The sequence below is a fragment of the Talpa europaea genome (assembly GCF_964194135.1).
Source record: "Talpa europaea genome assembly, chromosome: 12".
NCBI lineage: Eukaryota > Metazoa > Chordata > Mammalia > Eulipotyphla > Talpidae > Talpa > Talpa europaea.
Genome location: NC_140079.1, coordinates 28,434,480 through 28,460,130, shown reverse-complemented (window position 1 = coordinate 28,460,130; position 25,651 = coordinate 28,434,480). Strand labels below are relative to the sequence as shown.

At 40.6% G+C, this 25,651-nt stretch overlaps 1 protein-coding gene across 10 annotated transcripts in view; it reads left to right on the top strand.

Annotated features, from left to right (window-relative positions):
* Positions 1-25,651, top strand: part of PRDM10 (PR/SET domain 10) — a gene marked incomplete at its 3' end in the record, with an annotated part of 58,511 nt that overhangs the window by 8,231 nt on the left and 24,629 nt on the right. For 4 of the 10 annotated variants that reach the window (XM_084251489.1, XM_084251491.1, XM_084251490.1 and 1 more), the window contains 7 exons: positions 9,263-9,488; positions 11,720-11,961; positions 13,411-13,614; positions 17,992-18,064; positions 20,039-20,156; positions 21,992-22,121; positions 22,620-22,862. In XM_084251489.1, coding sequence (XP_084107615.1) covers positions 9,263-9,488; positions 11,720-11,961; positions 13,411-13,614; positions 17,992-18,064; positions 20,039-20,156; positions 21,992-22,121; positions 22,620-22,862 — 1,236 coding nt within the window. Of the gene's footprint in view, positions 1-9,262; positions 9,489-11,719; positions 11,962-13,410; positions 13,615-17,991; positions 18,065-20,038; positions 20,157-21,991; positions 22,122-22,619; positions 22,863-24,434; positions 24,447-25,651 lie in introns of those variants that run through there. The other 6 variants (XM_084251487.1, XM_084251482.1, XM_084251485.1 and 3 more) reach the window with 5 other exon arrangements.

Here is a 25,651-nt window from a genome sequence, read left to right as displayed (position 1 = left end):
ATTGTAATCAAAATGCGAATTTTCTTGACTTTAACAGAAGAAAAAATAGGTTGGAGTCATCATGTTGCCCTAAACTGCACTTGACCTTCTGGAAAAAATTTTCCTCTCTTAGATCTTTGATTGTCTTTTCAGTTTTGTTCAGGATGTTCACGTTTTAATTTTTTTTTTTTACATCATGGTTCATTTTTAAACAATATTTGCTTCCCCCCCACCCCCTTAGGTGTAGTCCCCATAGAGTTTCCTTCACCAATGCACCCATGCACCATCACTTCAGTCCCTTGTGCTCCTCCTTCCCTCCCTCTGATCCCTCTCCCTCCTCCCCTGCAGGATGTCTCTGGTTTATAATTGTCTGTTTTTGCTTTGTTGTGTTTTGTACTGTCATCATTTTTATTACACTGATGTCTTATTTGGTTCCCCTATATTCCTGCTATAAGTGAAACCATCCGATATTTTTCTTGTTCCTTCTGGCTTATTTCACTGAGCATAATTCCTTCTAGCTCCATCCACATTGCTGCAAATGGCATGAGTTTATCTTTTTTGATTGCTGAATAATATTCCATGGTGTATATGTACCACATCTTCTTGATCCAGTCATCTATTTTTGGGTATTTGGGTTGTTTCCAGATTTTACCTATTGTAAATATTGCTGCAGTAAACATAGGGTTACAGGTATTCTTTTGAATCAATGTTTTGTGTCCTGTGGGTAGATCCCTAGGAGTGGAATTGTCAGGTCACATGGTAGCTCCATTTTTAGTAGACTGAGGAACCTCCAGACAGCTTTCCATAGTGGTTGGACCCGTTTGCACTCCCACCGCAGTGTAGGAGAGTTCCTTTGTCACCACATTCTCACCTGTTCACTTTTTTAGGAATATAAGTCATGACTATTTTGACTCTTCTTTACATCCCATATCTAACTTTTTTCTATAATAATTTTTCTACTTTCTTAAGCACTTTCATTTTTATTAGCTGTCATTTTAAATATATCAAAATGTTCCCTTATTTCTGTAAATTCTATTTCTCTTACTCTTTATTTAATTTCACCATTAATCAGCAAAGATACATGTTGATTTTAAAAATATATCTTTAAATTGAGGTATAATGGACATATCTATAATCATTTTTATATCTGTTCTTTTCTGTTGTTTACATAGTTTTCTTTATATCTACCATATTTCCCTTATGCTTTTTTTTTTTTAAAGATTTATTTATTTATGCACACAAGAGCTGGGGTACAGGCCAGAGATGTGGGGGTGGGGAGGGGGTGAGAGGCTTCAACAGAGACAGAGTGGGGAACAGAATAGGCAGACTGACGGAAGTACACTGCTGAGGGGAGCAGCAGGCGAGTCAGGAGAGGTCTGCTGTGCCATGTGGGTTGCCCCCTGGCCGGCTGGGGATCGAACTCATGCTGCAGAGGCTGCAAATTGCTTCATCGTGTGGTGCTTAACCCCTTGCACCACCAGGGAGGCCCCTCCCTTATGCTGTTTTAAAAAAATTTTTTTAATATTTTATTTTATATAATTCTTACATCATTTTTCATCTTTGTACAATGTATGCATTTTCATTTTGGTTATATTCCCCATACAATTGCACCCTCCCCCTTATTTTGACTCTAGTTCTTCCTCTTCCCGCCCCTCCCTAATCCATCTCACCCCCCTAACCCCGTAGTGTGTCTCTGGTTTATAGTTGCTTGTTGATTTTGATTATTACTTTGCATTGATTAGTCTTTTTCCTGGTCTCTTATTTAGGTTTTCTAAATTCCTGCTATGAGTTAAAAAAAATTTTTTTAAATTAAATTATAACACATAGAAAAGTGCAAATATTTTAAGCATGTAATGTAGTGTTATAGCATGAAGTAATCATAACCAAAACTCAGATTAAACAGCAGAACCTCACTGGCTCCTAGAAACCATCGCCATGCTTCCTCCTCATTGCTTCTCTTTCCCTCCTTGCAATGGTGGCTACTCTCCTGCCTCCTAAAATCATAGATTAGTTTTACATGGTTTTGAACTTTATATAAAATGGAATTACTCAGTATGGTTTCCTTTTTGTCTGACTTCTTTTGTTCAGCAGTATGCTCAGGAGATTCATTCATGCTGTAGGGCATAGGTGGGAGTGGGCTGTGGGGAGGATCTTTTCTTCCTAATTTTATTGCCACATAGTCCTCAGTTTTATGATCTTTCTTCTTATACTTTCTCTTCTTAAAAATCGTGTTTTCTAGTTCTGGCTACCAAAAGGCTAAAATACAGGCAATTTTGTAGCAAAAGGCTATGTAATCTTTTCATTTTACAGTGAAAGGAATCAAAGAAATGGCAGATTCTTGTTCTGGGGCAGGAAATATACAAGATGTGCCTGAGACGTCTAGTCTTATCTGAATTCAAGGAAGCTAATAAAAACTTATATTCAGGGCCTCCCTGGTGGTGCAAGGGGTTAAGGCGCAGCCTATGAGGCTGTCTGCAGCCACTGCAGCATGAATTCAATCCCCTGCCAGGGAGCTGCCCACATGGCGCAGCAGACCTCTCCTGACTCGCCCACTGCATCTCTCAGCAGTGTGTTTCTGTCAGTCTGCCTGTTCTGTTCTCCACTCTGTCTCTGGTGAATCCTCTGACCCCCCCACACCTCTGGCCTGTACCCCAGTTCTTGTATGCATAGATAAATAAATCTTTAAAAAAAATTATGTTCAGTGCTGTGGAAAGATCTCTGATAGAACTTGCAGGGGTCAACATGGGATAATTTGACCCATAAAAAAGGGGAAATATTTACAGTTGATTGCAATATATTAACTCTATAGTTCATATTGATATTAAAAGAAATAACTCATTGGACACTTTTTGAAGATGCTAGGGGACCACCACATTATTTGGAAAACTTAAATGACGGGAAAGAATCCATCTAGTCTTTCCCCCAGAATGTTCTGAGGTGAACAATTACTTGATGAGGGAAATTTATTTATAGAAGCATGCCAACTAATAAATAGGAGGGGTGATTGACATTGAATATCACCATTTTTCATCTTCCTGTAAAATATGGGTCTAGGCAATGAAGCCATCAGGAAAAGCTGATGAGGCACTTTATAGAAGATGGATCAGCTTAACCCTCTGAACATTGTTAATATCACTAAAAAGAGAGAACCATTCATTATAGGCATTCTGGTGTGTGTACCTCCTATTGCAATTTTCCACATATGAAGTATTCCACCCCCACCCCAACTGAACCTGAATTTGATTGAGCTGCTGGATTCTACTACCAGCTTTATTTTTTTTTTCTACTACCAGCTTTAGAAAGCAAATGGAACAGGTTAAAAGATACACAAGGATGCAATCAGCAAAACCAAGACTGTGGGAAGCTCTGTAGGAGGAATGCCTAAGGACTTATGACCTGATTTCTTCCACAGATAAATTGCAAAAGAAAAGAAGGGGAAAGAGAATTTATAGACTAGAGACACTTATTGGTCAATACAATATGTGGACCTCATTTGGGTTGTAATTTGAGCACATTGACTATAAAAAAAATTATGAAATCCTAATTTGGGAAATCCTTACACTAACTTGATATTTGATACTAAGGAATAAATTTTGAGGTATGATAATATATAAAATATAAAGTCCTTTTCTTTTAGACATATCTACTGATCTAGTAGCAGAAGAAAATGTGTAATGCGTGAGATCTGCTTCACAATTATCTAGTGAGAGAGAAAGTATAGTTGAAACAAGGCTAGCTTGATGATGGTTGAAGCAGTGATGGTTATATGAAATTCTGTCTATTTGATATATGTTTGAAATTTGCCTTTATAGATGGGAACATTATTTTTTTTAAAGATTTATTTATTTATGTATATAAGAGCTGGGGTACAGGCCAGAGATGGGGGGCGGTGAGAGCTTCACCAGAGACAGAGTGGGGAGCAGAACAGGCAGATTGACCGAAGTACACTGCTGAGGGGAGCACAGGCGAGGCAGGAGAGGTCTGCTGCTCCATGTGGGTTGCTCCCTTGCAGGCCAGGAATCAAACTCGTGCTGCAGAGTCTGCGGGTTGCTTCATAGTGCAGTGCTTAACCCCTTGCGCCACCAGGGGGGCCAATGGGAACATTATTTTGAGAAGACTTTCTAAATTGACTTTCAGATGCTGAAAAAATTTACATTACTATTTCATAATATAGGAGAATGCCTATTTCCATGCATCCTTTTCCTTAGGTCTTAGCAAAAATTCTGCTAATTTGATAGGCAAAAAGGCATTTTGTTGTTGTTTTTAAGGCATAGTTTTAATTAGTAATTTTGCAGCTGCTTGCACCTCACAGGGCCCTTCATCTTCTCCAATCTCCAGAAATAATTTGCTTGTGCCTTGTTTTGCACCAAAGCAAAGATGTATTCAGTAGCTCTGTGAACCTGACCTTACAAGGCAGTAAACTATTGGCCGAACATCTTTCTTGATTGCTGTTATTTTTCAACAGGCACGTTTTCCATTTCAGGCTATGACATTTCAGCGACTGTCAGTTTATTCTGTGACTGGGATAAATTCTGGAAAGAAAGTTGGAGTGAGGGCTTAACACAAATGATAGATGTTTCTTTATCCCCTTAGCAAAAAGGGTCCTGTTTTCAATGGTGGCAAAATCCGTTTGCAGCCTTATTCATCTATGCATCCCTTCCAGACCCAGAAACACGGTTCCCTTCTTTGTTTCTGAAAATGAGCATGTGTGACTCCCCACACACTGAGAAGAAAATATGTGCACTGGTAATTGGTCTCAGTAGGAATCCAGGAGCATTCTGTTGTGTTTGCTGCTGTCCAGTGGAGTTTCATCTTTCACTTCTCAGATAAATTGTATCCTGAAATGCATAATACAGCTTCAGATATAATTACAGGCAGTGATATTAAGTGGGAAGGAAAAAGTGTACCATCAGTTTGACAAATTCTTTTCACTCCCACCGTGTTTTATTGTGCATGACAAAATGCACAGGATTAAAGTGTCTGTTTTTTTCTTTTCCTCTAAGTAAAATTGGCATAGTGCCCTACTGCTTGGCTAGTGCCTCAGGAGCCTTTGTGGTTTCCTTGTTGCTTGGGTATTCAAGGTGTGTGTCATGTTTACCTCCTCCATTGCCCTTCTTGAACAGTCCTTACTCCACAGGGGCCATTGTAATGTTGGGGGAAGAGCAGAACTTGGATTTCAATTCTGTGCTTAGGAACTATGTGGCCTCAGTGGATGTTAGCTATATGCCAGACATTCAGTACATGTCAGTTGAGTTTGAATTATTAACTAAACAAATCTGTAAAACAAGTCTGTTGTGTTAATATCTATGCTATCTAGAAATATCTAGATATACACAGCTCTTAGCTACAAGTGAACCTCTTCACTGATTCTTATCCCTTTTCAACAATTGCTTCTGGTATGTGTTCCACTGCCTTGGCATGCAATTTTCAAGATACTGCTGAAGTGTTCAAGCCTTTCCTTTGCCCCAGTCTTTCAGAAGAGTTCCAGCATGGGGGAGGACAAGGTGGTTGGTACTATTTTAATGTCAGCTTCCTAAGCAGTGGCGAAAAGCCAGCATCAACCTTGCCTAACCACAGTTTCTAGCAGCATCTGTTGGGAAAATAAATGCATCACAGTTTCACAGGAGTAACTGAATTGCTGAATTCAGTCTCTCAGGCTAGTTCTGCAAAGAGATAAGGAATTTGTGAGGAGTAGAGGTGAATGAGATGATTTGATTAGTTCAGTGTGTGATAACATTTACTACTGGGGCTGGCATAAATTTTAAGTGACTTAAAATAAAGGGTGATACGAAAACTGCTCTCGGAGACAGTAAATGCGAACTGAGTAGCTCTGTTGCAGTGAGAAGCTGATGAGGTTACACAGGAGAGGTGGCAAAGGCAGTTTCATTGCCAGATGTCCCCAGCTCTTTCCTTGAGGAGTCCTCACCTCAGTGAGCTTTTTATTCTGTTTTTGTTGAACCTGAAGCAGAAGCATCTCCAATAATTTTTTTTTAATAGAGGCATGTTTTATTTATCTATTTATTTATTCATTTGTTTGTTTTGTTTATACATTCACTGGGTACAGTCAGAAGCGCGGGAGGGTGAGAGAATTCACCAGAGCCAGAGCGGGGAGCAGAGCAGGCAGAAGGACCGAAGTACACTGCTGAGGGGAGCAGCGGGCGGCAGGAGAGGTCTGCGCGCCATGTGGGACCCTCCTCTGGTGGCCGGGGAGCAGCCGGGGATCGAACCGGCGCTGCAGAGGCTGCTGGCAGCCTCGCAACCCAGCGCTCAACTGCTGCGCCACCGGGGAGGCCCAATCTCCAATAATTTTATCCTTCAATATAAAGCTCCTAAAAGGCCCTGAGCTCCAGGGGTGGAATTTCATGTAAATGTCTGAGCTCCTGGGTTAAATGAATGTGTGTTAAATATACATAAATAAATGTTATAAGCCAGTGGTGCTTCAATTTATAAAAGGAAACTGAAAGTCACTTGCCTAAACAAACAAAAACAACAGCAAAAACATGGATATGCTATTTGGGGCAACTGATTTTATCTGCTTTCTGGAGCCTAAGAGTTTCAAATATTGGGTGATGGTCGTTAACTGCCATAGCAGTTCAGACTAAAACATCCATGATATTGTTTCTATATAGAACTCAAGAAATTCTTAGACTTGGATGAACACTTGAAAAAGAATGTTTCTTCACTTGAAATCAGGGAAATGCAAATCAAAACTGCAATGAGATACATCTCGCACCAGTGAGAATGGCACATATTAAAAAAACTAGCAACAAAAAATGTTGGTGAGGATGTGGAGAAAAGTGGCAAACTGGCCCAACCACTATGGAAAGCTGTGTGGAGATTTCTCAACCTACTAAACATAGGGCTTCCATGTGATCCAGCAATTCCACTCCTAGGTATTTACCCAAAGGACACAGAAACATTAATTCCAAAGAGCACCTGCACTCCTATGTTTATAGCAGCACTATTTATAATAGCTAAGCTTTGGAAACGACCCAGATGCCCCAAAATAGATGACTGGATCAAGAAAATGTGTTACATATACACAATGGAATATTACTCAGCATTCAAAAAAGATAAACACATGCAATTTGCAGCAACATGGATGGTGCTGGAAGGGATCATGCTCAGTGAAATAAGCCAGAAAGAAAAAGAAAAATACCGGATGGTCTCACTCATAGCAGGAATCTAGAAAACCTAAATAAGGGGTCAGGAAAAAGAATAACTATAAGAAAGAAAAAATCAAAATCAACAAACAACTATGAATCAGAGACACACTATGGGAGGGCAGGGAAAGGAGGGATTGGGGTCAAAATAAGGGGGTTGCAATTGTATGGGGAATATAAAAATAAAATTTAAAAAAAAAGAAAAAGGATGTTTCTGCAAATAGCAGCAGAATTCCTTTTGATGCCTAAAGGAATTGATGTCTTTTCCCAAAGGGCCAAATATCTTTCCACAAACTAATCTTCATTAAGTACCTACATGTTCATAACTGTTTGCTAAGGTTGTAGAGGAAGTACATGATGTCATCTTGGTCCTCAAAGAACTTATGGTAATAATAACCTGTTATTATGAATACTGAGCACTTACTAAATGCTAGATACTCTACTACTGACCTCATGTACATTGTTTCATTTAATCCTCACAAAACCTAGGGATTCTGTATTACTATGTCCATTTTATAGATTAAAAAAAGACCTGAGGTTCAGAGACATGTATTAACTTGCTAAATAGTTGGGGCTAGAATTTTAACCAATTTTGTCTGACTCCAAACCCCATGGTCTTGGAGGTGCAGATGGAGAGGCAAGATTCATTCATGTGAAAATTCATGCTAACTGAACAGTAGACAGTGTTTGGCAGTGCGTCCTAAGATCTAAGGGATAGCTAATGTGTAAGATATCAGAATCAAGATTTTAAAAGGTATTGTCAGACTGGAAGAACAGAAAAGTAATAAAATAAATTTACTGGAGAAATAAAATAAAATGCAAAAATTATGCATTTAAGCAAAAACCAGTTATCTAAGTCCTCAGCAGGAGAAAATGGTTTAATAGCGGTCTGTGGAGGGACAGAAAAAAAGAACTGAGACATTTTAGTTATTTGCAGATTCAGAACCGACCAGTTGTAGATCAGTGGCTGTCATACAATCTGATGCTGTATTTATAAAAATCTGGACTCCACTGGGGAGATAGTGAAGACAACAAGATGATGCGGGACCTGGAAATGGGGCCATGTGAGAAATAATCAAATGAGTTAAGGTCTTGAAATACATGGTCTTGAAATATTTGAGGAAATTTGTTCCTGTGGCAGAAGAATTCAACTCATTCTAACTCAAGAGGAAAGTAGTAGGTCCTTGTCAATGCTTGGAAGGTAGCCACTGGGAGATCTTGACTCGACAGAAATCATCACTGAACTATCCCAACATGACTTGGCTGCTGTGGGAGGGGATGAAGTGTTGAAGCAGAGGCTGAATGATATTGTGGATGGGATTCTGTGACTCTAGGTGCTACAGGAGGAGAGCAGAGCAGAGAGTTGGGGGAAAGGGGAGAGATATATCTGTTAGAGATGGACCATAGAGAAACTGGAACATTTAGAAGAATGGGGAGGGAAGAACATTCAAGCTGAGGAAAACAACATATGGGCAGATGAAAGAAAAAAGGAAAAGACTTTGTTTATTGATAGGAAAGGGACATAGCTTCAGCATGACTTATGGTGCTCATTGGGCCTTGTAGAAGAGAACTGTTAACCATTGAGTTTTACTAGTCGTGTGTTGCATGTGAGAGTGAAGGAGTTGAAGATACATCAAATCTTCAGTGCAAAGGCAGGTGGGGCACCCATCCAAAACCTACCTTGAGTGAGGTTGAGACTAATGATACCATAACTTGCACAAAGAGTGTTTGGAAAGTTAAGTACTTACTTATTTGAAGTCCCCAGGGAGACAGGGCTGACCTTTCAAGCAGGTGTGAGATGATTTGCAAGAGCAAGGAAAGCTGTGTCAGGCTTTATTGGGGTTATGGATTGGGGTCAGTATCCAGGCTCCTGACATGCAGTCAGGGGTTTGTAAGGTTCAAAACTCCAGACTTCCTCATCAGCTTGTCCAGATGTGGGGCAGGACCAGCAAAAATGAAGACAGACTCTTTGCTGCAGCTTATCATTGGAAATAACTTCTCCAGAACCTTCAAGGGAACTAGTGCAAAGAATGTCTTCCACTAAAACTTTGTATTGTGTGTGTATGTATCAGCTCGCTGGCCTTCAGCATGTGCTAACTTCGTGATTAAACTTTATCCAGGCCTCATTACCGGTGCATAACCAGGTATTACCTGCAATTGAGAGTGTGGATGGCTCCGACCCTTTGGCAACTCTGCAGAATCCTATGAGTAGACTGGATGCCAAAGAGGAGGAGGAGGAAGAGGAGGAGGAAGAGACTGAGGAAGACGAGGAAGATGAGGGGGAGGACACAGACCTGGATGACTGGGAGCCAGACCCGCCTCGGCCCTTCGACCCTCATGACCTATGTAAGTGAGAGCTGTTCCTTGTGTGGGTGCATGAGCGGGGCCAAAGTTCATGTTGCCCAGGGGCTTCCTGGCTGCAGATGTGGTGTGCGCTGTCCCATGCAGTCCTCACAGCCTTTGAGCAGGCACATCCGTGTTCTGGTGTGCTGGTGAGCTGAAGGCGGACTGCTCAGCATCACACAGGGCTGCGCGGCAGGTCAGCCATTGAGCCCAGGCCTCTCTGATACCAGGACTCCAGCTACCAAACCACTGTGCTGAGTGTGTCCAGTCCTGGGATATGCAGCCACTTCAGCTTTAGTGATTGTGCTTTGTGACATGACTGCTCTTCACCGTAACTTTTAAAAATGCCGCCTTTATCTCAGGCACTAGCACATCACTTTTTCTAACTCATTTAATGTCTCCACAGTCTTTTTTTCTTTTTTACTGTCTTTTTTTTTTTTTTTAAGATTTATTTATTTATACAAGCATTGGGTACAGGCCAGAAGCATGAGAGGGTGAGAGAATTCACCAGAGACAGCGGGGAGCAGAACAGGTAGAAGGTCCGAAATACACTGCTGAGGGGAGCAGCAGGCAAGACAGGAGAGGTCTGCCATGCCGTGTGGGTTTCTCCCTGCCTGGCAGGGAATCGAACCAGCACTGCAGACAGCTTCACAGCGCTGTGCTCAACCCACTATGCCACCGGGGGGGCCCACAGTCTTCTGATGTAGGTAGTTTCCACAAGGTCATGCTCACTTGGGGCAAGAGTCAAGTGTCAAACTCAGGTGACCTGACCCTGTGTGTCAGGGTCAACCACAATATCCACAGCCCTTTGTGTTCCCTGCTTGTGGGCTCTGGGGCTCCTGCTTCCACCCCCGCCACGTCAGTGCTTGTTTTCCTTGATTTTCATGCTTCCACAACCAAATTCTTATCTCATTTACTTGAATTACCGAGGCTCTTCAGAGCATATGTGGTTTGGTCATGTTTTTCCTGGCACCTTCTGTGAGGTGGTGGTAAAACCTGTTTGCATGGGGCCAGTGTTCAGCTTCACATCCAATCCTGAACCCATAGAGAATTCCTTTGTTTTGCTTTTCTTTGAATGTGTAAGTTTTTTTCCTTTCTTTTTTAAAAAAAGATTTTATTTATTTATTTTTGCATAGAAGAACTGGGGTGCAGGCCAAAGGTGTGGGAGGTGAGAAGATTCACCAGAGACAGAGTGGGGAACAGAACAGGCAGATCTACTGAAATACACTGCTGAGGAAGAAACAGGAGAGGTCTGCTGCACCATGTGGGCTAGCCCCCTGGCCGGTGATAGTGCTGAGATTTAAGTTTTCAAGGTAGCTCCTTAGTCAAATAGGCAGTCACTTCATCTAATAAGTATTAATACAAACAAGCTTTCCATTATTGGAGAATTGTAGAGATCAAAAATCCAAGTCATCACACAGCCGGATTGGGATAAAATATGATTGTTTAATAAATTTGTTGAGGCTCGTGAGTGTGATCTGTGGGTCGTCTAATCACTTTTCTCTGTTTTGTGTCTGTCCACATTCAGTTCTAACAGCTACTGTACAGATGGGCACTACTGGGAGGAGGGAGTGATTGTGAATGTGAATGGTTAGTGAAACTGATCACTCCTACAGGGAGCTAGAAATACACGTCCTGTGAGGTCGTATCATTTAAGTGCATGAAGGCTGGGATGTTGAATTCATCCCTTTGAACTTTATCCTCACACAGTGTCCATCGATACCTCAAACTGTATAGCACTTTGTTTGAGTCAGACAGGCCCAGACAATGAGGCTTCTATGACGCCCTTTGAGGGAGCAGATTAAAGAATATTGTCAGTTTTTTTTTAAATACCTTTATTGGGGTAATTTATTTACTATAAGATTCACCTATTTTGTCTCAGTAGATTTTGTAGCATTTAATCTAATAAGCTCTTCTTATTTCTCTTCTTTTTATAATTGACTTGTAAATTTAGCGGCCACTAGTCAAATTACTATCCAGTAGAGAAAGAAGTCACAGCCTGCATATTATTTTTGGCACGTATATGCTAATAATTCTGCCTGATTTTAGAGGAAAATGACAGGGCTTTATTGGTCTATGAAAGCTGATGTATTACAATCAAATGGGTGGTGTGATCCTAGGACTTCACTTAATTTTGGCTTTAAAACTTAAATTTGTGGATTTTTCAGGTTAGAACTTATTACCTGAGATAAGTGAAGCTGGAGTTTGACTTCAAAATTTTTGCTCTTTTGCAGGGTGTGAGGAGTGTAATAATGCACATTCTTCAGTGTGCCCAAAGCATGGCCCCTTGCACCCTATCCCCAACCGGCCGGTGCTCACCAGAGCCAGAGCCAGCCTCCCTCTGGTCCTCTACATTGACAGGTTTCTGGGGGGCGTGTTCTCCAAAAGACGCATTCCCAAACGCACCCAGTTTGGTCCTGTGGAGGGACCCCTCGTCAGAGAGTCCGAGCTGAAAGACTGTTATATTCATCTAAAGGTAATTTATGATTTATCATAGTTCATACTTGTTCTTAGTGGTTTTTAAAGGAAAACACATTTTCTTACTGAGTTTCTTGATTCAATTTCGTGCAGCTTGTTTGGTAATATTATTCTTTCTCTGCTTAATTTGTTTCAAGTGAAAACTTTTTTTCTCCTACCAATGAAATGGAGATCACCTGAAACTGTAGTTTCAGGGCATTGCCCCAGGGCATTAGATGATTAATTCTAGCATAAAAATGGTGTAGTTGCCAGGGACTGTATTAGTTTGTCAGGGCTGCCAAAACAAATTATCAAAGGCTTGGTAACTTAAACATCAGACATTTATTTTCTCACAATCTGGAGGCCGGAAGGCCAAGATAAGGGTCTGGGCAGGGATAGTTTCCTCTGAGACCTCTTGCCTTGCCTTGCAGATGGCTGCTTTCTTGCTGCCTTTGCATGTGGTCATCCCTTGCTGCAAAGTTGCCCCTGGTGTCTCTGTTTCCTAACCTCCTCTTGCTAGGATGCCAGTCAGATTGGATTGGGACCCACTCTCATGAGCTTGTGTTAACTTAATCACCTCTTTTGAAAATCCCTGCCTCCAAATGCAGTCACATTTTCAACTTTGAGGGTGTTAGAGCTTCACCATATGAATGTGAGCTACACAATTCAGCCCTTAGGCTGTGACAACTTAAAAAAACAAACAAACAAACAGATTTGACTGGAACATAAGGAAACTTATGTAGACTCATGTCATCTGCTAAATGCCAGTGCTGCTTTCAGGAAACACACCTTTTAATTTTGAAACAGCTCTCTCCTGTTGACTCTTGTTAATGAGCAGTTCACTGTATGGTTAATGTTCATACTGATATCTTTTCCTTACTTTTGGTGCTTTTGCTCTTTTCCAACCTGCTTTGCTTTTTTAAAAATTGCCTGCTTCTTGAAGAACCACTCTGGAATACCAGGAAGGGACAGAAGGAAGGGAAACTATTTGGGGTTTGTTTTTTTGAGAAATCAGCTGCTGTCATGGGGGATTTTCTTTGGTGAATGCTCAAGATCTACAAGAAAGAATATTACTTTGTAAAAAGAAATACCTGTCACCAGCTTATACATTATAAATAAATGCAGTTGAATCCCAAAAGAAGTGAGTTTAATGAAATGGAGAGTATTTTGCTTGCATTTTCTGTTTTATTTGCAGATTAAAAAAAAATGTTAGGTAATAATGAAACATCAACTGAAACTATAATCAGGTTGCTAGGTTTTGCCAGGTAATTCTCCTACAGGTGAGTCTTTTATAAGTATCCTTTTCCTTGATATTGAACACGATGTAATTTCAGTATCTTTTTAGATACAAAGGGAAGAATCAGGATATATGGGTAATTTAAGGAGCAGTATTTCCTGTGTTATGACATCTGATGTGGGGTGTGTATGTGTGTATGTGTATGACTTTTTACTTTCTCTTTGGCTGCAGGTTTCTCTTGATAAAGGAGACAGAAAAGACAGGGACTTGCATGAAGACCTGTGGTTTGAGTTGTCTGATGAGACTCTTTGTAACTGGATGATGTTCGTACGTCCAGCCCAGAATCACCTGGAGCAGAACCTGGTGGCTTACCAATATGGCCACCATGTATATTACACAACGATAAAGAACGTGGAACCCAAGCAAGAACTGAAGGTACAGAGCTGGGGTTAGGGTGCCTTTGCTAAGAATAGTGATTGTTAATGCTTTTCTTAGTCTTTTTACCCCTTAGAAGGGATTCTTACAAAAATGGCCTTTTCCTTATATTTTTACTTACTTTTTGAGTGGATGCTATATCTGGGCATCTATAGTAATCCCATAAACAAGCTAGCTGGTATTTGGGTCTACCAGAGTTCCACACGAAGACCTATGACTATAAGTAAGGAAATAGTTCTTTTGGGGAGCAGTACTTTTGATGGAGTGATGGAAGATGGGGTGATTTAACATCATTGACACACTCTAAAGAAAAATTAGTTGGGAAACAGGTGATCTTGTGAAAGTGGAATTCTAATGTATGGGCAAGATTTCCTTGTTTTATCAGAATGTTTCATTTTACCTAAAGAGTACTATGCATTGAATTCTGATTTCAGGGATCTATACTTCAGAGATAACTATCTGTCGAAATGTGTCTAAATATTAAGTCTTGGGCCTCCCCGGTGGTGCAGCAGTTGAGCGCTGGATTGCGAAGCTGCCTGTAGCCTCTGCAGCGCCGGTTCAATCCCCGGCCACCAGTGAGGGTCCCACATGGCGCGCAGACCTCTCCTGCTGCCCGCTGCTCCCCTCAGCAGTGTACTTTGTCCATCTGCCTTCTGCTCTCCCCTCTGGCTCTGGTGAATTCTCTCACCCTTCCGCGCTTCTGACTGTACCCAGTACTTGCATAAATAAATAAATAAATCTTTAAAAAAATAAATGTAGCCCTAAGCCTTAAAAAAAAAAAAATTAAGTCTTGATGTCATAATAAAAATTCTGCTATGATTCTGCTGTGATAGGAAATGGCCAAAAGAGGGGTCAGAGGACTCTGTATGTTCCTGATAGAAGTGACAAGTAGGTGACGATGGTCCTGTCAGCACGGCAGCACTGCATTGCTTGCTGCCTCAGTAAAAGTGAGAAGAAGAGAGCTCTTCACGAGGAGAAAACACCTAGACTTTGTTCCAAATCTGCACAAAACCCACATCTTTTAATCATCAACTATATAACCCATAAATCCAAGTGAAAATGTGTAAAAATAGATTTTCACACCACCTAGCCCAGTAAATTCTTAATAAGAAAAAACTAGAGTACTTCTTAATGGTGGAAGATTATTGTATCTTTTTCTAATTAAAAATTTTTTTAAATTTATTTTTGCATAGAAGAACTGGGGTGTAGGCCAGAGGTACAGGGGCTGAGAGGATTCAGCAGAGACAGAATGGGGAGCAGAACAGGTGAATTTGCTGAAATCCACTGCTAAGGGGAGCAGCAGGCCAGACAGGAGAGATGTGCTGTGCCATGTGGGTTAGCTTCCTGGCCAAGGATCAAACTAGGCCATCACAGTGATAACTCTGAGACTTAACCCCAAGCCACCAGGGAGGCCCAGGTCATCTTATCCTTAAAGCAGTAAGTAGAACTGTAGAGGGAAAGACAGACAGGAACAATTTAATAAAAATCTAATATTTCAGCATAATGAACAAGTGAAACAACAGATAAAAAGGAAGCAACAGAATCATTGTAATACACATTTTAAAGTTGAAATATAAAGACAGAGAATTTGTACACTGCTATCCTCATTAAATCCTAGGGTCAGGTGGACAAATGCCAGGAGTAGACTTTATTTGGAGGAAGATTTAATAATAAAGAAATGTTAAAAAATTTGTTTTACCATTGATAATTTTAAAAACCCTTAAAATAGCTGTGAGTTGCTATTTTTGTTAAATTAGCAAAAATAAATGGATATAGTACAATGAATGTGAGAGTTTAAAAAAAACATTCATTACAGAATTACAAAATTTTGCAGACTATTTTTGGCAACTTACAGCAAAAATATTCTTGGCTGAGTAAGCCAATCCTTGAAACCCAGTCCTTCTTGAAAGTTAGTCTAAGGAAACAATTATAAACAACGATAGGGCTTAGACATGTTAGAATTTTGTAATACCATATTTTTAACTTATCTTTTTTTAGTCTTTTTAAATTTTCCAGTTTTTTATTCTCTTCTTTTTACTGTTGGCAATCTTAATGAGAATTCCTGCTGGGTGATCACATCAGCTTTGAATTACTTTGAAATATATTCTATTTATTATGAGGAAGATGGCAGTTTCCCTCCCTGCCCCCTCATTATGTTGCTTGACAAGTGTTAACAACCATGGGGTGTCAATAGGGGGCAGAACTGAATGAAGTGAGAATAGTACAAAAGGCTTGCACAAGTGGGTGCAGGAACAATGAGGAAGCAGTTAGAAGTGCATTATGGGGCCTCCCTGGTGGCGCAATGGGTTAAGACACAACCTATGAAGCTATCCGCAGCCACTGCAGCATGAGTTCAATCCCCGGCCAGGGAGCCACCCGTATGGGCAGCAGACCTCTCCTGTCTCGCGCCTGCTGCTCCCCTCAGCTGTGTATTTCAATCACTCTTCCTGTTCTGTTCCCCACTCTGTCTCTGGTGAATTCTCTTACTCCCCCACACCTCTGGCCTGTACCACAGTTCTTGTATGCATAAATAAATAAATCCTTAAAAAGAAAAAGAAGTACATTATGGCAGTGACTAGAATGCTCTGGGTTGTGAGACCCGTTCTGATTTCTGAAATGTGAAAATATGAAATAGACACATATTGGAAATATGGAATTGAGTAGAATTTATATTTACAAGATGATAAAAATCCAACCAACAGGATTGTGATTAAGTAAATTACAGAATGTAGATGCCATAGAAATTATTCCATAGTTAAAAATAAATGTTTTCAATATAAATATTTCCAATGTAAATCTGTATTTCCATATCATTAATGTTCCATAACAGTTATGTATGATTAATTCACTTAGTGATTAATGTGTTGAACTCCTACAGTTACTAGGAAAAGAGAGATTGGTTTCCCTATGTTTAGAGAATTTATATTGTAGAAGGGAGATGGGTGGAAAGATGTAAATGCAAATAATATTGAATGTTGTAAATGCTACAAAGGAAATGTAAAAGGAAATAACAGGAAAAGGGGCCAATTTGGGTGTGGTGGATAGGGAAGGCCTTGCAGAAGATACATCTTTAGGCTGAGAACTGTGGAATAAAGGGGTCAGCGATGTAGATGGGTGAGGGGAGGGGTGAAGATGAAGAACCCATCTTTCCCACTGGTGAAACAGCAAGGGCAGAGATTGAGGTAGGAAAGAACTTGGCATACTGCCAGCTGGGCCTTTTGGCTGGAGGGCAGGCAAGGGAGTGTGGTAAGAGCTTAATTGCTTAGGGAGAGATCACGGAACCCTTTGGAGACCATCCTGGAGCACTTCAGGTTTATTATAAAATGAGAAACTGTTGCTGCCTTTTAAGCTAGGGAATGACGAAATCTGATTGTGTTTTAATAAGACCACTCTGGGTTGGCAGAGGCAAGAGTGTAAAAGAAAGGTCTTGTTAGCAGGTCAGGTAGAACTCCAGGCACCTGCTCATCTTGGCACGCATCCAGGTGAGAGAAGTAGAGATGGAGAACATCTGAGCAATCAGTAGTTCTTGCTGAAGGATTATGGAAGAAAACTGGGAAATCAAGATACCCTTGAGGTTTCAAGTCTGAGCAATTGGGTGGAAGTAAGGTGTTCATTGAGATGGCTAGGAGAGGCAGGGGTGTGATAAGGGAAGGGTCTAGAATTCAGTTCTGGATATTTGAGCAATTTGTAAAACATTCAAAATATCAGGTAAGCAGAAGCAGGTACATAGAGGGAATAGAGAGGAAGGAGGGTCTGGGATGGAGGGTCTTGGGAGCCTTTAGCACAGAGTTGGTTGGAAATGGGTGGAATTAAAATAAGGAAAAATAAGAATGCTCTGGACTAGGACTAACCTTTGAAGACCACCAAAATTTAGAATCAGGGAGAGGAAGAAGAGCCAGACGAGTCAGTCACTGGGCTCGGAGGAAGACACTCAGCAGGTGGTGGCAGCATTTGACATACTTGGTGATCCTAGTGAAAGTTATTTGGTGGCATGTTGGTGTGGAAGCCACTGGGATTATAGCTGTGTAAAAACCTCTGTTGAAATACAGATTAAAAAAAAAAAAAAACCAGAAGAGGCTGTTTTATTTAGATGAAGAGACTATAAATGTAATCTCTTGTGGAGTTGTTCTAATAACAAAAACTTTTTTTTAAAGGAAAAATCATGCTGTGTTTCTTGGCAAATGAATTTCATGACTGGCCATCAGCAAACTGATGTTAAAGGGGTCAGTTCACACTGTGGGGTGTTTTTTTGTTGTTTGTTTTTTTGTGGGGAGTGGAAAAGCCTGAATTGTTTTTGTAAGCAGGATAAAGAATTTAAGCATGCTAGGAACACCTGGTGCATCCTGTAGTTCTTGATGATCTGTTTGGTTCTTGCAGGTTTGGTACGCTGCATCCTATGCTGAGTTTGTGAACCAGAAAATTCATGACATTTCTGAGGAAGAAAGGAAAGGTGGTTGACTTTTTAAAGATTTCATGTTTTCTATATGAATTCTAAATTGCATGTATTCAATATGTAACCTCTAATTCTTCCATCTCAATGTATTTAAGAGGCTTTTCCAGTAGGTTTTTTAGAGCTGTACATCTCTGTCAAATTCTAGGATCAAATGACAATGACATATATTTACATTTCTTCCCTGAGTACAGGAAAATAGCACTTAATTTAATGAAAACCTCCAAATGCTAAATTAAAACCTGGATTAGAGGATGATCCTATCTGGTTGTGATCGCTGAGGACATAGCAAGGCAGGCAGGCGTTGACAGTCTTTGATGGAAATGTTATCTAAGTGTAATCTGCTTACAGAAGTGTCTGAGCAAGTGTCAATAGCCTGAATATTCAGAGTGGACATACCTGTGGAACCTGCACCCAGATCAAGATACAGAGCATGACTAGTGCCCCAGAGTCTCTTGTGCCCACTTCTGACTCCCTCTTACTCCCAAGTATGACTCGGCTCCTGACTTCTAAGACCACAGATATGAGATGCTTGTTACTGACAATTATATCAATAGAATTATATATGTACACTTTTAGTGTGTGGGCATATTTTGCTCAACATTATGTATGTGAGATTCATCCCTTGTTCATTCTCACTGCTGTTGGGTGTTCTGTTGTGTGAATGCACACAGTTCATGTACTGTAGCTGAAAATTTGGGTTGTACAGTGCAATGCTTACCCTAACCCCCTGGAGCTAGGTCGCAGTCTACAGGTTAAGGGCAGTCACCAGCGTCAAGCTCTGGAGTTCCCATACTTCCTGCACTTTGACCAGCTAGTTACAATTTAAGGAGTCCCCTTACCCTTTTGTTTGATAATTCTCGAGGTGACTCACAGACCTCAGAAAAGTGTTGTACTTACCATTACAGTTTTATTTAAAGGATACACATGAGGGCCAGCCAAATGAAGAGACTCACTGAAGGCAAGATTTGGGAGGTCCATAGATGGTGTCACCTCTTTGGCACACTGATGTAAGATTACCAGTCAGGAAAGCTCATCTGAGCTTCAGTGCCCAGAGGCTTTATTGTGGCACCATTACTTGGGCATGACCAATGGACTCATTGGCCCTGTGATGGCACTTACCCTGCAGCTTCCGCTCCCCTTCCTGAGTGATATCACCTGGCTCAAAGCCCCAATCCTGCAGTCATTGGTTGGGTTTCTTATGCAGACAACTCCCATCCAGAGTCCTCTCATTAGCCTAAACTCAGGTCTGGTCAGAGACCACCATAAATGGTAAAGACACTTATCACTTGGGAAATTCCAAAGATTTAGAGGTTATCTCCCAGGAACCTGGGACAAGACCCAGCCCAATCTATTATTTGACAGGGTTGTTTCTAGATTTTGGATATTATGAAGAATGCACTGTGAACATTCTTACACATCCTTTAGTGAACCTATGTGCTTGTTTTGGTGGGACTCAGAGTTGGAGTTGAGTTGTTGGGTCACAGGCTATGCATACAGTCAGCTTTAATAAATACCGCTGGACATTTTGCTAAAGTGATTGTATTGGGCATTGATTTTTCAAGTTGCTAGTGATAAAATGCACCTCAGATTATGATTATTATTGGATCTGTATTAGTATTTATTTGAATACAAATTTCCATGGTAGTATTTTTTGTCTTTCCAATGTGGAGAGGTTATATGCTGGGGGAGGGGGGTGTGTATGTGTGTGTGTTGGGTGGGAGAGAGTAGTATAATAGTACAAGGGTATTTGTTCCTTTGATGTCATACATGAATATGTAAGAAAATAAGATTCTAATTACCACCTTTCTGTCAAACGTTTGCCTTTGCTTTTGTAACAAAGTAACAATGTAGATGGCAGCTGCTATATATTTATAGACATAATGAGATGAGAATGGTGGGAATACTGGGCATTTGAGTCTTATTGGTGTTTATTGATCATCAGTCTTTGTGATTTCTCTCCTGTGACTGTAGTTCTTCGAGAGCAAGAGAAGAATTGGCCCTGTTACGAATGTAACCGCCGATTTGTAAGCTCAGAGCAATTGCAACAGCATCTCAATACTCATGATGAGAAACTGGATGTGTTTAGCAGGTATGAGGAGGGGGATAATTTCACAAGTTTATTTTTTAAAAGTCCAGAGTTATTTCTGAACGGTCTATAAGGTAGTGAGCATTGGTGTGTGTGTGTGTGTGTGTGTGTGTGTGTGTGTGTGTGTGTGTGTAGTAGTAGTAGTAGGTAGGTAGGTAACCAGAGAGGTTATCTATTACTCCCTGGTCCTCTTCTTCAGCATTATCATTATGAATGGGAGATCCTTTCACCTTAGTTAAATATCCCTTATCTAGAGATTTTGAAAGAGGAATTCTTGAGATAGCAAACGACTTCGAAATAATCTACATTTTTGATTTCCAATTTTTTTTCAGTAATAGAACTCATTTATCAAGCTAAATTCTGTGTTTATTTTCACTATATAACAAAGATAGATGAAGAAGACTCATTCAGGAACGGGGGCGGCAGGAACCAGGTCAGGTAGGGCCTTATGTGTGAAGGTAGGATTTTATCTTAAGTAGGATGAGAAGTCTTTCAAGGGTTTTGATCAGGGAGTATTGTGAATCATCACTCTGGGTAAAAATAAAAATATCACATTAGCTAATATTGGAGCAAGAATGAAGACAGGGAGTCCAGTTCGAAGCTATTTCAACAGTTTAGGTGAAGAATGACAATGGCTTGCAATAGGGTAGTAGAAATGGGACATGTGTACATTTGTCAACTTTTATAGGATGTGAAAGAGGTGGTGGTGAGAAGTATCATTTAGGGAGGCAGGAAAACAGATGTTCTAGAGGAGCACTGTACAGTTGCCTGCAACATGAAGAGCTCACTTGAGGTTCATGGTCATGAGATTAGAGCCAAACCACCAGCATGGCTGTGTGCCATTTTCCAGCTGCATTCATTGTACCACAATTCTATTAAAAGAAATTGGAGACAATTAGGAAAATTTGAACTTTGACTAGATTTAACACTACTAAATGGATAGCAGTTTTTTTAAGGTATGATAATGGTGTTGAGGAGTATGTGTGTGGTGGTAGTGGCGGGGGGGGTGGGTCATAAGAATATAGAGGGAACAAACTTGACCATGAGTTAGTAGATGTTGAAATTGGCTTCATTATGTTATTCTCTACATTTGCTTGGGTTCAGGATTTTCCACAATTAGAATCTTTTAAAAGTTCCTGGGAAAAAAACCCATAACTTTCGTTTAATGCCTAAATAGATGAGTGGAAAAATAAAGTATGATCTGATTAATAGTATACTCATCTCACACACACATCTTCTAAAAGAGGTTTTAATGACATACTTTCTGAATTCTTTTTACTAAGGAATTTTGAATTATTAGAAGTCCAGGCAAAGGAACTGACATTTATTTGGTGTTTACTAGATATGTTGTGGAATAATTGAATTAGAAATTTGTTCAGACTTTCCAGAAGCTTCTAGTAAAACAAGAAAGTGCTGTTGAATCTAGCCATATTTCTAAAAAGGAATATGAGGTGAGGCAAGGGGAAGGAGGAAAGATTGGGATCTTGTCTCTCAGAACACATGCCAGAGCTTAGCGTGTTCTGTCCTGTCTGCATTTCTCATGTCATTTCAGAGATGTGTTTATGCTTTAGAATTTTTGGTAGCAAATGGCATCATGCTTTGAATTTCAAAAGCTCCTCATCTTTTTTAAAAAACATTTTAATATTTGAGATATCTAGAGGGGAATGGTGAGAAATTTAGAAAGCATGTATTAGCAAAACAGTTCTATTAGAGAAATGAATTGGGAAAAGTAATACAGTGAGAGAAAATCAAGATTTCAGGATCACTTAGGGCAATATTTGTTACAGAGTATTATCCAACCATGACCATTATTTATAACCCAAATCTCTTGTCCCCAGAACAAGAGGCCGAGGAAGGGGACGAGGCAAGAGGCGATTTGGCCCAGGTCGAAGGCCAGGGCGTCCCCCCAAATTTATCCGCTTGGAAATAACCAGTGAAAATGGGGAAAAGTGTGATGATGGGACACAGGTACTGGGGGATGGGAAGGAGCTACTGGTTAGATGTTTGCTTGGGGAACTTAACAGAACTATTGCTAGACTTAAACACAAACACTTGTCATGTCGGTGATTTGCCATCTGTTAACTAAAGTATGATTAGAGAAAGACAATATATTTTCAAATATCAACAAGAGCTCAGTTTTGTTGACTTAAAAGAGTTTTGAAATTTTTCAGCGATATTATTGGGGGAATCTTGAATAATTTTAAACAATGAAAATGATATCATTCCAGAATATTCTTAGTCCTGTCACAGTTTTTTCCTCATGAAGTGATCTGGACTATCTCATAATATGTACATTCTGAGGATGGATACCTCATTAACTTTCCTAGCAGGAGAGTATTTTTTTCTGAGAACTCTGACTCTCATCATTTAAATAAATAAGCAGCAATTCTGAATCTTAGCTGACATTCCTTCTAGCACTAATCTCTGTCTAGCTAGGGAAATAATTCCTGATGATTGCCATTTTAGGACTTGCTACATTTTTCCACCAAGGAGCAGTTTGATGAGACTGAACCCGCTACTCTGAATGGGCTGGATCAACCAGAACAGACCACCCTCCCAATCCCTCAGCTGCCACAGGAGACCTCGTCTTCTCTGGAGCAGGAGCCAGAAACTCACAGCCTGCATCTGCAGCCACAGCACGAGGAGAGCGTGCTGCCCACACAGAGCACCCTGACTGCCGACGACATGCGCAGGGCCAAACGCATCCGAGTAAGTAGGTGGCAGGGCCCCTTCTCCGTAGGTGCTGGCCTTCCTCCAGTCAGACAGCTTCCTGGGTGCTGTGTTTCCAGTCTACTCACTCTTCACTTGGACATCCTGCATCTAGCCTACCATAGGCTCCTTGTCTCGGAAGAAAGTACTAATGATTTCTCAGTGCCTGTGAGGCAGGCTGGAATGACTGGTCCAGATTTGATCAGTTTGTTTATGACACAGAAGTCTGGCTTTGGGCAGTTCGTGGGCTAGTATTGTTCAAGTAGGATAGCTCTCTGGTACTCTGAACTTACACATGGGAAAAGGAGAAATTAGTACATTTAATTATAACAATTTACATGTTAGGCCAGGCTAACCTGTGCCTAATGATAGCTGTCAGGTTAATTCTGGGTATCTGAATTTGGTTATCTACAGTTTCCAAGAGGAGACTGGTCAGTGTCGTTACTCATCAGTGCAAAGGGATCTGTGTCCAGGTTGATGTCTCAGGTACTCTCTATGTACCTGGGGGTGGCTGCAAGTTGAGAGCTAGGTTTGGGGGGGTCAGTCAGGATCTTGTGTGTGACCTGCATCTTGACCACAGGCTGTGTGGCTGTGGGGCCTCCCCGGCTTCTAGGGCAGATGTGCTTTATTTCTGTATCATAGAGAGCAGTTGAGTCTGAGTTAGGAGCTCAGGGGATGCACGTAGGGAACAGTGTGCTTTGTGGGCTGAGAGCCTGTGTTGACAATTTACATCCAGAAGACAATTTCTTGAAACCCACATCAGAGGCAGCAGGACATATAAAGACTTTTATTCTGTTAGCATGTTATGTGTAGGTGGAAGAGATGTTTTGTTTAACTTCCCAGGTTTTACAGTTTCTAAATGGATGATTGATTTAGTGTAGGTTTCTTTTGATCTCATTTGCCTATAGGCTAGAAGGGACCTTGAAAAATAGTCCGTGCCTTCATGTTAAAATACATTGAAACATTTATAGTCACAAGATAGCATTGGAGGGCAAAGAACTCTGAGACTGAATCTCCATTATGGGTGAGGGTCCTGTGATGGAAATATAAAAATGTTGACTCTATTTATATTACTTCAAAAGCATGTATATACACACCTACATCTAAACCAGAAAGGCAAACAACTAAAAATAAAGACCTTCCTGCTCATCATTCTACATTATTTCCCAGCCCGCATTTCATTCTCTCACTCAAGTACTATCCTTTTTGCTTTGAACATTCTGACCCTTCACTTAGTCCAGAGAAATGCCTCCTAAATTTAATTTTTTTTTTTTAAGGAAGACACTGAAGTTCACACAGGTAGTACAGATATGGATGGACCAGCATGGTCTGTCCCTGTACTTGTTTCTTCCCTGGTTTTGGTTCCTGTGTCAAGGCAGAAGCCACCTGTCATGGTTTTTGGAGGTCAGACATAGTTGAGCTCTTTCCCTCTTCCTCCTCACACATTCTAAAAAGTAGGGCTATGTATTTTCCATCTTTTCTATCCAGATTGGTAATGACCAACTGAAGGGAAGTCTTCCAATCCACTTGGTAATGTAACTGTTTTTCTCTCCTCTAATGCTGCCTGCTCAGTTGGAGCTGCAGGTAGGTTTGTTTCCTGTGTTTCACATAACAGAACGTTATTTAAGTGTTTGCCTGACCTGCTGTTCTTTGCAACCTGTACTTAATAAATCCTGGTGGAAACGACAATCTGGTTGCTACAGTAAATGCAAATTAGTTAATGAATAACGATCATTTATTTTCAGATAGACCAGTGAGTAAATTGTGGACTGCAGAGTCCTCACACACAAAATGAAGGGCAGGACTAAGTGATCTCCAAGGTCCCTTCCAGCTGTAAAATGAGTGGAGTGATTCATGGATTGGTATTGATTCCTAAGTCTGTGTTTGGCACTGTGCTAGGTTCACAGTATCATTTTCAGTTGAGTGCTGTCCTCTAGGAGCTTACATTCTAATTAGGGAGGTAATGCTAATGTAAGATGGTTTATATTTAGATGCTAAATTTAAACGTTGAGCCTATAATTGCAATAGAAAATTGGAAGAATGAAAGGCAAAGAAAGATGGAGTCGGAATAATTCAGAGATGAAGTGAGACTTAAACTGTCCTTGAAAGAGAGGCAGGAAGAAGGCACATCATTTCAGAGAAGGACAGTCATGGGATCACAGGCCAGGACACAGGCACGTGCTTGGCATGGGTGAGGGACAGTGCACATACTAGCTTGGCCCCAGCATGGGGTGCCTAGTGAAGGACAGTGGAGAGTGAGTATGTTGGGCAGGGCTGACCCACCAAGGACTTTGAAATCTGGGCAGAAAACAGGTGAGAGTAAAGTTGCATAAAAGAAAGAAAAGCCAACAAGATAACATGATTGATTTCCTTTCAGTGTCAAGATCAAAATAGGATGAACGTTGATCAATAATCTAGGTATTAATATCAAACTTTGGAAACATTTTATGGTCATTGTCTGTAAAGAATCTGTTTTCTCAGAATTCACTTCAACATGACCCAAATCCTTCATCACAGATATTAGCAAGTATACCATTTTGGCTTCCTTGGAATAGCTTATATTCCCTGTAGAATCCTATCATTAACTGACTGTAGTTCAGGATTCAGAAGTGCCATCGTAGATCTCTTTGTGCTGCCTTCACCATTTTTCATGATTTCTTCTAGAAATGTGTACCAATTATAGCTCTAAACTACAGAAGCTATCTTAGAGTAGCTTGCAAGTGGGTGGCAGGGTTGGATCCATCTCAGCACTTTCACTCTTGAGTAATATGAGGATTACATTAGGATTA